Source organism: Cetorhinus maximus, chromosome 2 (genome assembly GCF_964194155.1).
Source record: "Cetorhinus maximus chromosome 2, sCetMax3.hap1.1, whole genome shotgun sequence".
Classification (NCBI taxonomy): Eukaryota; Metazoa; Chordata; class Chondrichthyes; order Lamniformes; family Cetorhinidae; genus Cetorhinus; species Cetorhinus maximus.
Window position 1 is genome coordinate 104,348,173 of NC_135880.1, and position 19,965 is coordinate 104,368,137.

A 19,965-nucleotide genomic window follows, 5' to 3' on the forward strand; every position below is an offset into this window, starting at 1 on the left:
CACACCAAGTATTATTAATTCAATTCTGGAGGTGGTGGCATTATGGCCTATCATTCTTTTCCAGAGAGCATCAGGAGAAGGCCAGGCAGATAGAACAAGGACGTCTGACTGAAGGTAGCAGAGGAATTAGCAGCTACAGCATGGTGAGTGTAAAGGAAAGACCATTTTATTTCCTAATATTACTGTGGGATACTGAAGCAGCTTATGGGGACTGTGTGTATGTATATTTGTGTGTGCGTCTAGTTTAATTAAACTGCAGACAATCAAACTGCAAGGTTTGAATCATCAATAGGGGTTAGGTCTAAGCAGGCATTTGAAATAAAGATGGGTAAACTAGGATGAAGTCTCAGCAGATATAGTGTGAATGGAATTTACATTTTTACAAAAGTTGAGAGGTTGTCTGAATTTCAAAAGGGCCTGATAAGATGTTTACAACTGGCAAGATAAATAGGCAAAGTTATTAAGTTTGTTTTTCCCGAAAGTGTTGGCCATAATGACAACGTGAAATATTTTTATATTCTGGGAAAAGTAACTTCCAAAGAAAGGTTGAAACAATGGGATTTATAAATCAAAAAGGAGGAAATATATTTAAAGAAAGATGGAAAGCTGCATGGAGTAGCCATGTGAGATCTTGAAGAGTGTATTGTGAAGTAGCAGTTCCAGTAACCAAGGCTTTGTTAAAAGCCTTCGGCATTCCATTGTCAAGTGAGAGGGAGAAAGAAGCTGTGAAATACCTTCCTTACAGCAACAGTGGGTGCTTATGGTAATAATGCTGGATGTTATATAGATTAAGAATCTATTTGGACTGTTGCCTGGAAGGGGTGTGTAGTTGGGAGTTTAGTTAAGTAAAAATATTTTGGGAACTGTTATAAGATTAAGTAACTGTGTAACTGTAATCTTGTGTGTAATTTTTTCTTTTTTTAATTAATAAATATTTTGATTTTATCTTTAAAATCTTTAAAGGTGGTAGTGGACTCATTACTTCTGACTTCAGTGCACAAACCTCATAATAAATACAAATTGCAAAACTGTTGTGATAGCCTGCCAAGTTGCCCTCTGGGATTTAGTCAGCCTGGCAAATGCCACCTGCCATATCATAATATGAGGAGAACCTGGAAAATTCTGTGAGGGAGGGTACTGGAGAGCACTTCCCAGTGGGTCAAGGCACCGGAACAGCAGTCCAGTACTCCAATGGCCTGCTTGAAGGTGATCCTGGTGTTGAGGTGAAACTGGTTTAGCACCTCTGTGCCTCCATTGCAAGATCTCACATTGACGTCAGTGGCAATATCTTCAGGGTTTATCCCTTATCCCTTGACAACAGCCTTACACATAGACTCTTAGGTTCATAAGAGCTGCAACACCTGTGATTGCCTGAGGATGAAGGAATCATGGCAGTTGCTTGGATACTGTCAGTACATCTGCATGAAGTACTTGTTGTGCTCGCAGACAAACTTGACATTTAGGGAGTGAATATCTCCCAAACATTTGGAGTGTACTAAATTAGAGGAAAGAAAGAAACGCCTGCATTTGTGAAGTGCCTTTCTTACCTCAGGGCATCTCAAAGCGCTTTACAGTCAATTAACTACTTTTGAAGAGCTGCAATGTCAAGGTCAATCATTTCAGTAAACATCACCTTGCAGCCTGTACTATTGCCTTTGATTGCTGGGAGGGTTGAGAAAGTATCAACAGTGCTCCGAATTGACTTGATTTGCATATATTTATGTAGTCCTAAATATTTTACAGTTGGGACCTTAGGCTATTTGAAGTATGAATCATCCCAATATCACAATGGGTGGATCTCCAGCTGTAATTCACTTTACTGGGGTAATGGGGCAGCAGCGAGGAAAAAAAATGGCCTTCTGAGCTTCTTGATAGTTTACTAGTTAATTTGGTATCGAGCCAAACAAATCAGGAAAGTGTCAAGCAGCTGAAGACATAGGCTGTGATCATTGTCATGATATAAAGTGATATCCAGGTGTCAGCATGCAACTCACAGCAGGTGATGTCATTCACATGCAACTACATCAGATGGATAGTTATTATAGGCTGAATGCATGCATAAAGATGTGGTATGTTGATAATGGAATTCATGTTGGTTGGCGTCTGCTGCTGTGTTTGTTGCCTGGGATTCTGCGGCATTCAATCTTGAAGAGTGCCTCTTCTGTGCTTCACTCCTGCAATTGGAGGAACAGGGGAATCTCTGTCCTATTAAATTGCTTACAGGTATGTCTGACATCCTCAAAATGTAGTGGCACACCCAGTAGACAAACTCAACATTGATAAGCATCAAAGGTCAAAGTCTTAGTGCTCTCCTGTACCTGATATTACAGGATTATAAATCATACTAACATTAGAATTCCCTGTTTCTAAACAGCAAATTATTTTTGATTATTAGCTGCAATAATGAGGGCTGACTGAGCTTAGCCAGCATTACATATGTGATCCTCCCTGCCTAATTATGGTCTACATGCTCTTCCCAGTCCAATTAGGAAAATATCTGCCCAGTGAAATCCCAACTGATAATTCTGCAGTGTGAATATTACAAGTGTTATACACTGTCACCCTGGAAAAAACTATCTAATAGTTTCATATTACTGTACTTCTTTTGTCATGCTCTCATCAGCCTGGAAATTATGCTGCTCAATATTACAGCATACAAATGTCTTTATTTCCTATTTTATTGCATATATCTAAAATGAACAGGTTAATGTTTCTGTTAAGTTAGCAAATATGGGAATCTAATATGAATGTGTTAACCATTTGCATACTATCACACTAATTTCCCAGCTAAATCGATGAGGAAAACCGAGCGGAAAACATATAGAACACAGCAAAATTCTGTTCATGACCTAGTGAGCACTTACCCCATTTTGCTGGTTGCTGTGGAGCTAAGGTCAAGATATTGTAGTTTGTGGCAGCTCATGGCTAAAGCCTGCACACCTGTATCTGTTACTTTCTTACAGCCACTGACATCAAGGTGCCTGTTGACATGAAACAGAGTCTTTTAGGAAGATGAAATTAAATGTATACAGTTCACTAAACAGGGTGTTTTATCTCACTAAAATGTATTGATTACTGCCATAAGGCAACAGGAGTTTGGTCTTTTCTTTTTTAGTCAGGAATCAGACGTTAAAGTGCATTAAACATTCTCACCTTGATCTTATACAATTATGGATTTGTGACATCAATTATCATTAACACCTACTTCCTTGCATTATTCTGGCTATGCCTTTATCAACAAGCCCCTGCAACTATGAACTAAATCAAGAGTAAATGAGTAATATAAAACCTGACCTTCAAGAAAATGACAGTGATGGTGATAAGATGGCCTTGGAGTGAATGCTGTATTTAATTTTCCAATGGGAACCCCTTCCTCAAATTTAAGAATGCTACTGACACACAAATGCAATTCCAGAGAGTTTGACTTGTAGCATGCTTGTTTGGGAAGTCATTGAAGTAATTTAAGTTCCTTTTATCTGGTTCCAAATGAAGAAAACTTGTTGGTATTGTTGTGAATTGCACTAAGACATGCTCAGCTACAGGTATCCATAATTAATCTAACTTTATTTACACCTCCCCAGCAGGGAAGGCAATATAACAAAGTGCTCAGATCTTGCCACATACTATGTTCGTTCTACACTTAAAAAACAACTTATACATTAAAATGTAAAATGATACATGTATAAACAATTTCCAGTAAATTACAACCTATCACAGCCAAAGTCAGCAGACAAAACAGGTGCCACTTGATTTCTGGCTGGATTTCCCAGTTGTTCTGATTGCTCCCAGTACATACTGGTTATTCCGGTTAGAGGTCAGTTCAATACAGTTGCAGTCTTCAACTGGTTTCAATTGACTTTTCCTCTGGGGTGTAAAATATGACTAAATGAACACCATCGATACTTGAAAATTTAACAGGCTGGGTTGCATACTTGTGTTTACTGTGATAACAGCCAAAGTATATATATGACGGATACTGCCAGAGTAATCCCTAACACCAGTACGTGTTTAACAAAAATACCATCATCTGACAAGAAATGAAGAAAAGAACAAACTTTTTTCTTCTTCCTTCTCATATACCTTTAATTAACCATTCTGGCTTCTTTCACTTTCTGTTGGCTTTCCATTAGCTTGACTCTGCTCTCTCAACATCTCTGACTGTGCCAAATCTGAACTTTGACTTTGACTACCAACTCCACTTAATGGTTGGGTCTGTGACATTGATTGATTTCTCTTCATCAAAGACCCTGAGAGCGGCAGGAGTTCCTAGAGAGTGTTCAGGAGAATTTTCCACAGCAGTATGTATCCAGTCCAACAAGAAAGGAGGCACTGCTAGACCTGGTTCCTGGAAATGAGGTAGACCAAGTAGATCAAATATCAGTGGGGGAACATTTAGGAGACAGTGATCATTATATCATAAGGTTTAGGGTGATGGTAGAAAAGGACAGTGGGCAATCCAGAGTAAAAATAATTAAATGGGGGAGAGCCGACTTCAATGGGGCAAGAATGGAGTTGGGCTGGATAGATTGGAACCAAAGGTTGGCGGGAAAAACTGTAGCTGACAATTGGCTGCCTTCAAAGAAGAAATAGTTCAGGCACAGTCAAGGTATATTCCCTCAAAAGGGAACGGGAGGGCAAACGAATCCAGAGCTCCCTGGATGAAAAAGGAGATAGAAATTAGGATAAAGAAGAAAAAGTGTGCTTATGACAGGTGTCAGGCAGAAAATATAACTGAGAACCAAGCAGAATACAGAAGGTTCAAAGGAGAGGTGAAGAAGCAAATAAGAAAAACAAAGGAGGATTATGAGAAAAGACTGGCAGGCAACATAAAGTGGATTCCCAACGTCTTCTATAGGCACATACGTAGTAACAGTGTGGTAAAAGGAGTAGTAGGGCCAATTCGAGACCAAAAAGGGGATTTACACATGGAAGCAGGGGGCATGGCTGAAGTGTGAAATGAATACTTTGCATTTGGCTTTACTAAGGAAGCAGATGCTACACAGGCCATGGTGTCACTAGAAGGGTTCAAAACTGATAAGGAGGAGGTATTGGATAAATTTTGGTATTTAAAGTTTACAAGGCACCAGGACCGGATGAGATGCATCCAAGGATATTGAAGGAAGTAAGAGTGGAAATTGCAGGGGCACTGGCCATAATCTTTCAGTCTTCCCTAGACTCAGGGGAGTTGCCAGAGGACTGGAGAATTGAAAACATTACGCCCTCGTTCAAAAAAGGTTGTAAGGATAAGCCCAGCAATTACAGACCAGTCAGTTTAACATCAGTGGCGCGGAAGCTTCTAGAAACAATTATTTGGGTTAGAACTAATAGTCACATGGAAAAATGTGAATTAATTAGTAAGAGCCAGCATAGATTTCTTAAGGGAAAATTGTGTTTAACTAACCTGCTGGAGTTTTTTGAAGAAGTAACAGAGAGGCTTGATGAGGGTAATGATGTTTATGTGGTCTACATGGACTTCCAAAAGGCATTTGATACAGTGCTGCACAACAGACTTGTGAGAAAAGTTATAGCTCATGGAATAAAAGGGACAGTAGCAACGTGGATACAAAATTGGCTGAAAAATAGGAAACGACGACTAATGGTTAATGGATATTTTTCGGGCTGGAGGAAGGTTTGTAGTGGAGTTCCCCAGGGGTCGGTATTGGGACCCTTGCTTTTCCTGATATATATTAATGATTTAGATCTTGGTGTGCAGGGGACAATTTCAAAGTTTGTGGATGATACAAAATTTGGAAGCATTGTAAACTGTGAGAAGGACAGGGTAGAGCTTCAAAAGGACATAGACAAGTCAGTGGAGTGGGCAGATGAGTGGCAGATGAATTTCAATGCAGGGAAGTGTGAGGTGATTCATTTTGGTAGGAAGAACATGGAGAGACAAAATAAATTAAGGGGTGTGCAGGAACAGAGGGATCTAGGTGTATATGTGCATAAGCCATTAAAGGTGGCAGGACAGGTGGAGACAGCAGTTAATAAAGCACACAATATCTTAGGCTTTATTAATAGGGGCCTAGAGTACATGAGCAGGGAGGTTATGTTGAACTTGTATGGGACACTAGTTAGACCTCAGCTGGAGTATTGTGTACAGTTCTAGGTGCCATACTTTAAGAAGGATATGAATGCATTAGAAAGAGTGCAGAAGAGGTTTAAAAAAATGGTTCCGGGGATGAGAATCTTCAGTTATGAACATAGATTGGAGAAGTTGGGACTGTTCCCCTTGGAGAGGAGAAGGCTAAGAGGACACTTGAAAGAGGTGTTCAAATTCATGAAGGGACTGGGCAGAGTAGATAGGAAGAAACTATTCCTGCTCATAAAGGGATCGAGAATGAGAGGTCACAGATTTGAAGTGATTTGCAAAAGAAGCAAATGCGATGTGAGAAAAACCTTTTCACACAGCTAGTTGTTCAGGTCTGGAATGCACTGCCTGGAAGTGTCATGGAGGCAGGTTCAATCAAGGCATTCAAGAGGCATTAGATGATTATTTATATAGAAACAATTTGCAGCGTTAACGGGGAAAAGGCAGGAGAATGGCACTGAATTATAATGCTCATTCAGAGAACCGGTGCAGACACGATGGGCCGAAAAGCCTCCTTCTGCACCGTAACGTTCTGTGATACTTGTGGGCCTGAATTTTTCGTTCGTCGGGTATGCGCAATCGGCGGGCCCAGAAGGGGACAGGAAACGGACCTTCAGCTGCGATCAGCCCCCAACTGTGATTTCATGCTGAGCTGATTTCAGTGTGAAATGCGTGCTGAAAGATGCTCAGCGCTGCCAGTGGGGGGGGGGGGGGGGGGCTGCGGGAAGAGGGTGGGTGCCGACCTAACTGGGGGTGGTGCCCCAGGGAGCTGCAGACCTCCACCAAATAAAGGAAATGACAAAATTGCTGCAAAATATGTCCATGCAGCACAATCAATCACCTGAAAGCATACCGCATAAAAAAACAGTCCCCAGATATGCCTTTTTATTTTATTTCCCCACGGAGTTTCATCCCGCCCTGGATCGAGGTTTGAGCAAAAATGTGAATGCTGCCTGGGAGAATGGCCAGTCCACCAAAGGTAAATGTGGACAGGCCACATAAAATCACTGTTAATTGCATCGGTAATGAGCTTAGTTGCCCGCTTAATTGTCAGCGCGCACGCTTCCGACTTCTGTGTGCATCTGCCAAGTGGAATATCGCGTGAGTGCATGATGACGTCGGGTCGCTTGCCCGACGTCATCTCATGCTATTTTACATCCGTTCAGATCGGGTGCGCGTCAGCCCGCAGACGTAAAATTCTGGCCATGGATTATGTAATACCAGCAAATTTTTAGTTTCCTTTTGACTTTTACATTGGGCTGTAGGAGGAATTTGGATTATAGGTTTCTCCTGCTCTCCCTTTGTCAGATTTCCTCTTTCAGGCAAATGATCTACATGAAACTGACAGAGTTTCATGAGTTTCAGAGTTTCCAATCTTGACTAGATATGTGAATACACCTCATCTCTTTACAACATCTCCAATCACATACTTCTATTTAACACCTCGGTAGTTTCTCACCATTACCTTCTGAACTCTCTAAGTTTCTTGCCTAGTGTATCATGACTCATTTTCACATTGTCTTGCTTTTCTCTCACTTTGCTACTAACGTCAGGCTTAAGCAAACTAAACCTTGTCCTAGTAGCTTGTTTAAACATTAACTCGTAAGGTAAGCAAATTGTCATAGACTGTGGGGCTATTCTGCATGAGAACACGAAAATTGGTGGGGTGGTAAATATTGAGGAGGATAGCCTTAGATTACAGGAGGATATAGATGGCTGGTCAGATACGCTGATTAGTGGCAAATGAAATTTAACCTGGATAAGTGTGAGGTGACGCACTTGGGCAGGACAAACAAGGCACGGGAATACACGATGAATGGTAGGACCCCAGAGGGACCTTGGTGTGCATGTCCACCAGTCCCTTAAGGTAGCAGGACAGGTAGATAAGGTGGTTAAGAAGGCATATGGGATACTTGTCTTTATTAACCGAGGCATAGAATATAAGAGCAGGGAGATTATGCTGGAACTGTGTAAAACGCTGGTTAGGCCACAGCTAGAGTATTGCCTGCAGTTCTGGAGTCCGCATCATAGGAAGGATGTGATTGCACTCGGGAGAGTGCAGAGGAGATTTACCAGGATGTTGCCTGGGCTGGAGAGTTTTAGTTATGAGGAGAGATTGGATAGACTGGGTTATTTTCCCTGGAGCAGAGGAGATTGATGGGGGGCATGACTGAGGTGTATAAAATTATGAGGGGCATAGATAGGATAGACAGGAAGGATCTTTTCCCCTTGCTGGAGGGATCAATAACCAGGGGGCATAGATTTAAGGTAAGGGACAGGAGGTTTAGAGGGGATGTGAGGAAGAATTTTTTCACCCAGAGGGTTGTGGGAATCTGGAACTCACTGCCTGAAAGGGTGGTAGAGGCAGAACATTTAAGAGGTATTTGGATGTGCACTTGCGATGCCATGGCATATAAGGCTATGGGCCTAGTGCTGGAAAATGGATTAGAATAGTTAGGTACTTGTTTGACTGGCGCAGACTCGATGGGCCAAAGGGCCTTTTTCTGTGCTGTAGACCCCTATGACTATGACTCTATGAGAACAGAAAATTGTCTAGCTTGTGCCAAAGAGAAACGTGGAAATTACTGCCCCATTTGTCACCTGGCAAATACTTTTGCAAAGACCTCTTCACAATCTGTATACTTCTTTCTATAGCACTATTCATTATTGGGTGATATGGTGATTTTAGAGTGTGTTTGACTTTGTTCTTACTCAGAAATATTTCAAACTCTTCTGACATAAATGGTGGATCATTATCTGACACCCACACCTCTGGTAACCCATACCAGAGCATACCAGCTTCTCAAAACCTCAATAGTTTTGGTGCTTGTGGTATTGGGCATAAACTCAACATTTATCCACTTGCTGTAGCTATTGACTAAAATAAAGTACTCTTTCACTTCAAAGAAATTGACATACTCGTTCCCACGGTTTCCTTGTGTTCGATCATGGATTGAAAGGAATCTTGGTTGGATCATTTCTCATTCTGAGACACACTTTACAACTTTTCAATATCTCTAACTACCTTTGGATAATGAAAATAGCTTCCTGCTCCTGCTTTCATATGGACTATACCTGTGTAGTCTTGATGAAGTTCCTCTAACAATCTCTCGCTAAATCTTGGCAAAACAAATGACTCTTAAACCCCATAGAGTACAGCCTGGATCTACACTCAGTTCATTTTATGTATGAAATACTCTTGCAATTTCTCATCATCACACATTTCAGTCCAGGCATTCATGACATAATTGGGCACTTTAGTGAACACATCCTTGTGAGATTCTTAGCTAATGTCTATGACTGGCACTGGCATGTCATTTGTGTATCAGTTACCTGTGACTTACTTCACAGTGGCTAGAAATGAATCAGGTTTCATGGGAAATCTCGAAAGAACGTCCACATTTGCACGATCTGCTGACTTGTGATATTTAATATCATACGGATAGGCCATCAAAATTAACACCCATCTCTGAAGTTGCGCTGCTGCTGGGGAAAGTATTCCCTTCTTTGAACCATGATCATAAAGGTTTGGTGGTCAGTTAACAAAGCGAACTTCCCACTGTACAAGTATTTGTGGAACTTAGTAACAACATATATAGTCACTAATACCTCTTTCTCAATTTGTGAATAATATTGCTCTGACTTTGTTGAAGTATGTGAAGCATATGATACAGGCTTCTCCACACCACCTTCCATTATGCGAGATGACATCACATCTAACCCTTGTGGAGAGGCATCACACAGTAAAACTAACTTTTTCTTGGGATCATAGATGGTCAAAACGGTATCATTATCAGTACTTATTTCACTTTTTCAAATGCTTTCTGACACTCTGCAGATCACTCCCAATCTATTCCATCTTTGAGCAATAGATACAGTGGAGCAAATGTACAAACTAAATTAGGGATGAACTTGTTATACAACAATCCCTATGAATGTTCTAAGTTCTTCTTTGTTCTCTGGTCTCTTTGCTTTCAAAATCCCCTCAACCCTCAAACCTCTCCTACATTTAGTGTATACCTTTGCCATCAATTTGGTGACCCAGGTATGGCTTTGAAGTTGCTCAACCTTACCATGTTCTCTTTCTCTATCCTACTGCTAATTAGAATGTCAGCCAAGAAGCAGGACACTCCTTTCATCCCACTTAGTACCTGATCCATGATGCTCTGGAACAATGTGGGAGCTATAGACATCCCAAATGGTAACCTTTAGTACTGGTACAACCCTTTGTGCATATGAATGGTAAGCAACTTTTTGCTCTTGTCAGTTAGTTCTAATTGCAAATATACTTTTGACTAATATATCTAACTGAGCACCTTTCTATTGGCTAAACTAGAAAACAAACCTTCACTGGTAAGCAGGGGGTAAGTATCATTTTCAATCACCTGATTTACCGTTTGTTTATAATCTCCAAAAATCAAACGTGTCTGCTTTTTGAATTACCACAATGGGTGTGGCCCATTCACTGCTCATCACCTTATTTGCCCCTGTTCTTTCTAATCTGTTCAGCTCTTTACTTACTGCTTCTGACTGTGCATAAGGCACTGGCCTGGCCTTACAAAATGTTGGCTGCACATTATCCTTTATCTTGACTTCAGCCTTGTGATGTCTAATTTTATCATTTGGTCCTCCTTGCTCAAAGATCTCTTTGTGCTCTCTTAGCACTTTCTCAATGTCAGGCATATTCTTACCGATCCCTACTGTAAATAACCCGGCCCAATATGTTCTTCAACTAATTTCTTCCTTTCAAGGAGATTTTGTCTCCTCCTACTACCAATGGCAATAATGCGATGTATCAAAACATTCCACGCTGACACTAACTTCACCTAACATTGGAATACTGTTATTGGAATAACTAGTCAGTTTCACATCAGTTTTGCGAAAGGGAGTGTGACCTGGGGATTTCTTATACTCTTCTTCTGCTGCACCTGTATCAACGATGAAAGTAAGTTGTGAATCTGGCTTCCATTTCTGCTATGGGCACTGGAATTTGATTTTCAGCCCTACTGCTCTCATCTTCAATGTGCTGTTTTTCCTTCTCTCTGACCGAGTACAATTCTTGATCTTCCTGCTCGATAACATCATTCAAAGATTTCCAGACTCCTGAACTAGTTTTAGATCTTCCATGACCATGATGGGGTGCATGGTTGCGACATGGAGCTTTATCATGACCTGGAGCTTTACTGTTTCCTTTACTCCTGCATGGTTTCTGGATATGACTTTCTTACAGACATAGCACTTTGACTGGAAACAGGAGAATTTAAATGTTTGGTGGCTACAATGACAATGATAGCATCTAAATTTCTGACTCTGAGACTGTGAACTTGGCAGCCATGGCCAGGATCTCTCTGAAATCCAGTGGACCACCCCTGTCAGCTCAGGAGAAGAACTCCCTTGCAATTTGCAACTATCTCTTCCTGCCATTTCCATGGAGGTGGCCTCATCACAGGCTTCCTTCCACATCAGCTTATTGTCTTTACACAAAAGCTTGGTCTGGGTTTTTATTGTTGTTTAAGCCTCCTACAAATGTGTCTGTAGGATTGATTTTTAACTTTGCACCGTATCCACATTGGCAAAAATGTTTCTTTAATTCAAAAATGTAACCTGCAACAGTCTCACTTGGCAACCACTTACTTTGACGAAACACAATTCTCAGTGCAATCTCATTCCCAGTTGTGCCATACTATGAGTCCAGGATTTCATTAATTTCAGAATAGTCTATAGTACTGGGGCTTCATGGGCAACATTGGTTGGACACCACCTCAAAAGCATCTGCCCCCATCATGGTGACCAAAACATTTACTTTATACTCATCAACTATTTTATTTGCTTTCAGCCAAATGTATAACCTTCATTTGTAATTACACCAGTCATCTTTGTTAGGGTCGAATTTCCCCATTGACCCCAAAATGTGTCTTCAGTGCCATTTTATTTCAATTACAGACCATGCTGACTCACTGGGCGGAATTTTCCCTTCCAAGACTAAGTCCCGTGGCAGGGGCTAGAATGGGGAGTCCTTCCCGCCTCGGAGGCCGGTGGGAATTTGTGCCGAATTACGCAATGCTGGCCTCATTAATTATGCTGTTGGGGGTTTCCCAACGTTTCGTGCAACACGGTGGGGCAGGCTGGATGGTGCGTGCCCCACCATCATATCCAGGCACCGTATTTAAAAAGCGCCCGGACATCAAGCTATCCACCGATCAAGGAGGAGATGACCAGACAATCTGGAGTTCCAACTCACAGATTCAGTGAAGCCTCCCCAGAAATCCTGCTGAATGGAGGCCAGGAGGGGCATCCTCTACCCAGAGGATGAGTGGAGGAGGCCAAGCCAACAGGCAAACCCAGCATGGGAGGAAGTCGCAAGGGTGGTCAGTGACCACAGCCTCCATCAGAGGACTGTCCTGCAAAGCAAGAAATGCATAAATGACCTCATCCACTCTGCCAGGGTAAGTGAACCCTCAGCTGCTCACACTCAACTCACTGAATGGTAGCAGGGACATGAGCCTCAGTGGAACGTGATAAGGAGATCCCTCATGGCCCCACTGTAGTCTATCTAGTCTGCAACTGGAGTAGCCACTGTGGGCCCCTGCCCCTTCCACACAGAGAGCTCACATGGTCTCTTGGGGTGAGTGGGGGAGGGAAGGGGGTCAGGCATTGAGGGCAGCAGCAAGCACCAGTAATGACATGCCTCTGTTACCCTTTTCCTTATATCTGCATGTTTTCACCACTCCGGAGGGTGCTGGCCCAGAGCCCTTGTGGACAGCCTTTAGTGCAGCAATCACATGACACACAATCTAGTAGGTTATCTGTAGACTGGAAGCATGAGTAAGATACATGGAGCCCAATAGCTCTCAACCCCTTCTTCTTTCTTTGTGCAGGAAAAGCTAAGGCACAAGAGGAGAGAGAGGGAGTAGAAGGGAGGAGGCTGGCCTGACATCAAGAGCCTGGCGGACTTTGAGGAGTGGGCAGCCCAGCTGGCAGGGGAGGAACATGACAGAGCCAGTGGAGATAGAGAGATGGGCTTGCAGCCTCCAACCAGTAAGGATCCATGCATGTCACAGAAACCTAAGTATCATGCATTCCTCCATATTGGAGCAACTCTCACTCTCTCCTCTCTCACTTACAGGTGCCAGCAGGAAGAGGGCAAGGCAAGAGGAAGAAGCCCTGTCCAGCAGTCACAGCAGCCCACAAAGGACCAGGGACACTGGGGAGGAGGAAGAAAGTGCACCTGTAGAGGCATCTCAGCAGTCACCTGCATCCTTCACCAGCACAGAGAAAGACACCTCGATGGATACTAGATGTGGTTCAGTAAGGGTCTCACAATCTGGTGGTCACTGCATGGACATGTATCCACAGCAGCAGGAGACAGGGTCAGCCAACCTCACCAGCACTTGGAGGTCTGTTGGGGAAGAGGTATTTGCGAGGTTAGAGTCCGATGACGAGCCTTTGGAACTGGCCTTTCATGAGATGCTGGTGAGGGACCAAGAGGCAGGAGAACATCTGACAGAGGTGGTAGAGGCCCTCAACAGAGTGGCACATAAGGTGGAGGAGTCCGTCTGCCTGCTCTCTTATGAAGTGGTTCCAACCTGTGCGCGCATGGAGATCTCCATGGGTAGGCTTGTGGACGTCATAAAGAACCTTGTCCAGCAGATTCTACCGGACATGTGTGCAGGCCTGCACTCCATCACTCTAGCCGTGGGTGAGCTTTCACAGTGGCAATGCAAGAGGGGGACAGGGCACCTCGACCTACCTCCAGGTGCCATTTCCCCTCAAGGAATCAGGCTATCAGGCTGGGGCCCTTGGACACCCAAAGGGGGGAGGAGCAGCTGTTGAACATGCCTGGGACCTCCACTCAGGACTCTCTGAGGCTGTCCGGCCTTTCTGAAACCCCCTTGCTTGTGACCCCTTCAACTTCATCCTCTGTGACTGCATAAAGTAAGACCAGGCCCTCCAGGCCTTGGGTCTCCAGAGGACAGCCGGCAAGGTCATCCAAGACAACAGGGCAAAGTGATCAGCAGGCAGCCTCTACCCCTGCTCCCGATGTCCGGGGAATAACTAGAAGAAGAGGTAGGGAACAAAAGATTAAGATGTTTTGATTTCACATAAGATTAACAATCATAGTGCATGGGTGCACTATTATTGTTAATCTTATGATACGTTTGTAAATTTAGTCCACTTGCACTTTAATGAGGCCTGATGTGGTTTATTTGCTATGTAGTCCTTAAGCCTGTGTGTGCTCCCCCACCGCCCTCCAACATCTTCCGAGGGACACCCCAAGCTGGGTCTATGTCCCTTGGAATCATGCATTTGCAGGGAGGCAAAGGTATTTGCCAGGGCCCTTGCAAGCCATGTGCAAGAACTCTCCTGCGCACGCTGAGCCTTTTCCCTTCATGCGCTCATCTGTCCCAATACCCAAGCATCTGAAGTACCAAATGCTGAGGTTCCCCTTCAGTTGTCCAGCTGAGATGACCTGCATCTTCGCCCACCCCCGATAAGCTAACTTCCACGCAGCATCTCAAGATCTCCACCACGAGGCTCTGTTTGGTTGCGAGCAGCCATGGTGCAAATAACATTTGAAACCAAGCCCAATACCTTTACCCCTCCTCCTATCACCCACATCCTCCCTCCTGTAACCATTGACTCCCCCCGCCCACTAGGTGCAACATTTAACCTCCCTTCCGGCACCCTTCAACCCCTCCCCAATTACCCTCTGTCCTATATAAGTAAATGCCGAAGTCCCCTACCTTCCTGAAGAGCCCACCCCCATTACAATAGACATGCCCCCCATCCTGCTGACCCCCCAAATCCACTTCTCCTTCCGTATCCCCTCCAACAACCCACAGCATCACTTACTTGCCATCGCTTAACTGTCCAGGCCTCCACAACCGCCCCACCTCTTAATTCCTCCCCTCCCCATCTAATCCCCCTCCCAGCACAGACCATCGTCACCCAACAGTCCCTCCTGCAACCGTCCACCTGCTACTTGACAATCCAACTCCTGGAAGCTGCTTCACCGAGACCACCCACCTCCCTAGAAGATCCACGTGGTAGATGCTCCATTTGCTGCATGTGCTGTTCCAGGGCCTGGTTCTTGGAGGCCGCCATCTTCTCTTCCAATATCTGTGAGCTGCCCCAGGCCTTCTTGCAGGTAAGTAAAGTATTTGCACGCCACTTTGGTCCAGACGTGTTCCGCACCGCCGTGAAAACCTGCTGGCGGCATTGATGATTGGGCAGGAGGGTAGATTCCAGTTGGACCTTCACCTGCACCCCACTAACAGCGTGCAAAATGCTTTCACGCCAGTATCTGGTGGGTATGGCGACCTACCATGGTGGATGGGAATGCATGTTCCCTCCCTGCCTTTATGGCAGCAGGAAACCAACTTTTCAGCTCCTGCCACATTGTCACCCCACCTGCCCAACATTAAACTCGCTGTGGGGGGGTCTGGAAAATTCTATCCACTGTATACCTGAATACGATGTGCACAAGGAACAATCTTTCAAGTTCATAAAACTTCCTTAAAATCAAATTTAGAATGTTCCAGAAAGTGTGTCACAATATTCTTCAATACTTAATTACTCAAATTCATATAAAAAAGAATTCCATCCCAGCCTCAGCGCCATCTTTCTGTTGTGTATTGCACTGAGTATGACTAACACATGCTCAGCTGCAGGCAGGCATTATTGAACTAATTTTATTTGCACCTCCCCAACAGAGAGGGCAGATGGGAGGGCAGTGTGACAAAATGTTCAGATACTGCAATATACCACAGGTATCAAGACGATGGTGCATTTATGTGTAAAGGACAATGGTTCAAACTAGCTGTACTCTTTAATTTTGCTCACATTTCTTGTGATGCTATGCAAATCCTTATTTTGTCACACACTCTATGAGGTGCTGTTTGAACCATTGTCCTTTACACATACTCTTTCATTTCATCAAACGCTGCACGGTACATTTTTCTTGAGGTTGACAGTGTCAGCCTTGGATCATCAAACAGATTCCGAGGCGACCAGGCTGAGCTGCTCCTTCGCTTTTAAGGGGATTCTCGAGTGGCTAAATAGCCGTGGTTGCAGTATCTATCCATTCATTCTTCTTAACAATCGTACAACATAAGGGCCGTGAAGGCTCGAAACGTTAACTGATTTCTTCTCCACCGATGCTGCCAGACCTGCTGAGTTTTTCCAGGTAATTCTGTTTTTGTTTTGGATTTCCAGCATCCGCAATAGCTTTTAGCTTTTTGTTTTTATCTCTGTGTACAACATTAATATTGTTTTAAGAAGCTTTCTTGAATAGCCCACGCCCCAGGACCCCTAGTGTGCCCATTTTATCTGCACAAGACATACACTGCAGGTAAAGTTTACCCCAAAGTTACACAATTCTGCATGGGATCTAATTTGAAGGAAGATACTTCCTTTAACTAGGATTGTACTTGCTACAACCACAACAATTTGCATTTATATATTTCCTTTAAATGCAAACCATCCCAAATTACTTTATAGAGGCACAATCAAACTAAATAAACATGAAGCCAAAAGAGTAGATATTGTTGTAACCTCATCTTCTCCCTGCCTTTGAAAATTTGGTGCAGTGTGCTTCAAGCACTTGACGTCAGACAATCCTTGCCTATCATCAGTGACATTCTGCATCGCCACTAGAGCCTTGGAAGATGCTGCTTTAGGGAAAATGAAAAGCAATTCTTATATTCGGCATAAATTCAGAGTGTGCAAGTCACTCAGGATGTTTCGTCAGGTTCCTTGATGGTATTTTTCTGTTTACTATTAGGCATAGTTTAAACTATATTCATATTTGTTTCCATGGCATTCACATTGTGTGTAAATAACATTATCTTATGGCATTTTAAAGCATCGGGTATGTGTACGCAGTCATTCTATGAATCACACAATTTCAAACTTATTGACTTTATGTCAATAAGATAATTGGCCCAGAATTCCCTCAAAACTGCTCCCATTCTGTCATCATAGTTTCACTAGAAGTGCGACAGAAGTCCCATTTATACATGTAAATTTATGGCAGTGGAATGGGAGTAGCTCCAGGAATTTCAGTGCCTGTAAATTTATTTACATAAAGCAAACAATTTACATGAAGTTAATTTGTTTAAATCCACTTGGCAAAATAGAAAGAGATTGATCTGGCATCTGCTAGAACAAACAAGAGGATAAAAATATACAAAAATCTAGTGACACATATATGGATATAACGTAACATAAGAACATAAGAACTAGGAGCAGGAGTGGGCAATTCAGCCCCTTGAGCCTGCCCTGCCATTCATTACGATCATGGCTGATCTCATTTTGGCCTCAACTCCAATTTCCCGCCCTTTCCCCATAACCTTTCAACCCATTTCTAATTAAAAATCTGTCTATCTCCTCCTTAAATTTATTCAGCGTCCCGGCATTCACTGCACTCTGAGGTAGTGAATTCCACAGATTCACGACCCTTTGAGGAAAGTAATTCCTCCTCATCTCTGATTTAAATCTACCACCCCTTAGCCTAAAACTATGGCCTCTCATTCTAGAATGCCCCAGAAGGGGAAACATCCGCTCCACGTCTACTTTGTCTATCCCCTTTAGCATCTTATATACCTCAATTAGATCTCCTCTCATCCTTCTAAACTCTAGTGAGTATAGGCCCAAACTGCTCAATCTCTCCTCATAAGACAAGCCCCCCAATCTCTGGAATCAATCTAGTGAACCTCCTCTAACCGCCTCCAATGCAACTACATCCTTCCTCAACTTAGGGGACCAAAACTGTGCACAGTACTTCAGGTGCGGTCTCACCAATGCCTTGTACAGTTGCAACAACACTTCCCTATTTTTATACCCTATTCCTTTAGCAATAAATGCCAAAATTCCATTTTCCTTCCTTATTACCTGCTGTACCTGCATTCTAGCTTTCAGCGATTCATGCACGAGGACACCCAGATCCCTCTGCACTGAAGCATTCTGAAGTTTCTCTCCATTTAAATAATAAGTCGCCTTTTTATTCTTCCGACTAAAATGGATAACTTCACACTTAATCACGTTAAACTCCATCTGCCAAATTTTGGCCCATTCACCTAACCTGTCCATATCCATTTGTAAATTTCTTATTTCTTCATTGCAACTTATTTTCCCAACTATTTTGGTATCATCTGCAAATTTAGCTATAGTACCTTCTATCCCTGAATCCAAGTCATTAATATAGATTGTAAATAGTTGGGGCCCAAGGACCGAACCCTGTGGCACCCCACTAGTTACAGCTTGCCATCCAGAAGAAGACCCATTTATCCTGACTTTCTGCTTTTTGTTGGTTAGCCAATCCTCTATCCAAGCTAATATAGTACCCCTAACTCCGTGTGATCTTATCTTGTGTGGATATCAAGGAATCAAGGAATCTTTTGTGCGGCACCTTATCAAAGGCCTTCTGGAAGTCCAGATATACTACATCTACAGGATCCCCATTATCCACTTTGCTTGTCAGATCTTCAAAGCTTTCAAGCAAATTATTCAAACATGGATTACTCTTCATAAAACCATGCTGACTCTGATGGATTGCATTTTGACTTTCCAAATGCCCCATTACTACTTCCTTAATAATGGATTCCAACAATTTCCCAACGACAGACGTTAAACTAACTGGTCTATAGTTTCCTACTTTCTGCCTCGCCCCCCTTTTTGAATAAGGGCGTTATATTAGCATTTCTCCAATCCACTGGAACCTTTCCAGAATCCAGGGAATTTTGGAATATTATAGCCAATGCATCCACTATATCAGCTGCCACTTCCTTTAAGACCCTGTGATCTAGGTCATCAGGTCCTGGGGACTTGACGCCCTTTAATCCCAATAGTTTGCTCAGTATTTTTTCTCTAGTGATGGTGATTGTTCTAAGTTCCTCCTTTTCTATACCCTCTGCACTACCTGTTACTATTGGGGTGGTGCTAGTGTCCTCCACCGTGAAAACTGAGGCAAAATATTGATTAAACATCTCTGCCATTTCTGTGTTCCCCACTATTAACTCCCCAGTCTCATCCTCCAAAGGACCAACATTCACTTTAGCTACTCCTTCCTTTTATATACTTGTAGAAGCTTTGGCTATCAGTTTTTACATTTTGCGCTAGTTTTCTTTCATAATTTACCTTTGCTCTTTTTATTATTTTTTTAGTAACCCTTTGTTGATCTTTAAAAGTTTCCCAATCTTCCAGCCTGCCACTGACCTTTGCAATTTTGCATCCTGAATGACTTGCACACCCTGAATTTATGCTGAATATAAGAATTGTTTTGTTTTCCCTAAAGCAGCATTTTCCAAGGCTCTAGTGAGGATGCAGAGTGTCACTGATGATAGGCATGGATTGTCTGACATCAAGTGCTTGAAGCATACTGCACCGAATTTTCAAAGGAGCAGGATTTTCTGGATGGCAGTGTTTCCTGCCTTGTTACCCGAAGAGTCAGCGGGGAACGCATCCCCGCCCATATCCAAGGAGTGTTAATTGGCTAGAGACGGAACTTCCACCCCTCACTCGGGAGAAAGTTCCACCTCAGACATGCACGATGTGGAAAGGCCATTGAAGGAGGCGCCATCCCACTCCCCCCGCCCGAGGTCTGAGCAGGGTGACATGATGGGCATCCCCTGGCTCCTGAACTGCTCCCGCCAGCCTCAAAATTATGGCCAGGTGGGAAACGGCCTTTAAATGGTCATTAATTGCCTACTTCAAGACTTCAACTGGGGTAAGGGTGGACCAGCCGGCCTAGGCCTCACCTATCCCACCGTAAAATTATGTACAGATCGGGGTGGGTGGGTTGGCGGAGGGAAGGCCCTCCTTGAATTTTATAGGATTATTCCACCCACAAACCTGCAACAGGGGACTGTAATATT

The 19,965-nt window shown here is 43.3% G+C and overlaps 1 protein-coding gene across 1 annotated transcript in view; it reads right to left on the minus strand.

Moving 5' to 3' along the window:
• LOC144691328 (uncharacterized) overlaps window positions 1–19,965 on the minus strand; it is a 101,244-nt gene that overhangs the window by 10,871 nt on the left and 70,408 nt on the right. Inside the window, exon 7 of the mRNA XM_078559334.1 lies at window positions 2,865–2,981. Coding sequence (XP_078415460.1) covers window positions 2,865–2,981 — 117 coding nt within the window. The remainder of the gene's footprint in view (window positions 1–2,864; window positions 2,982–19,965) is intronic.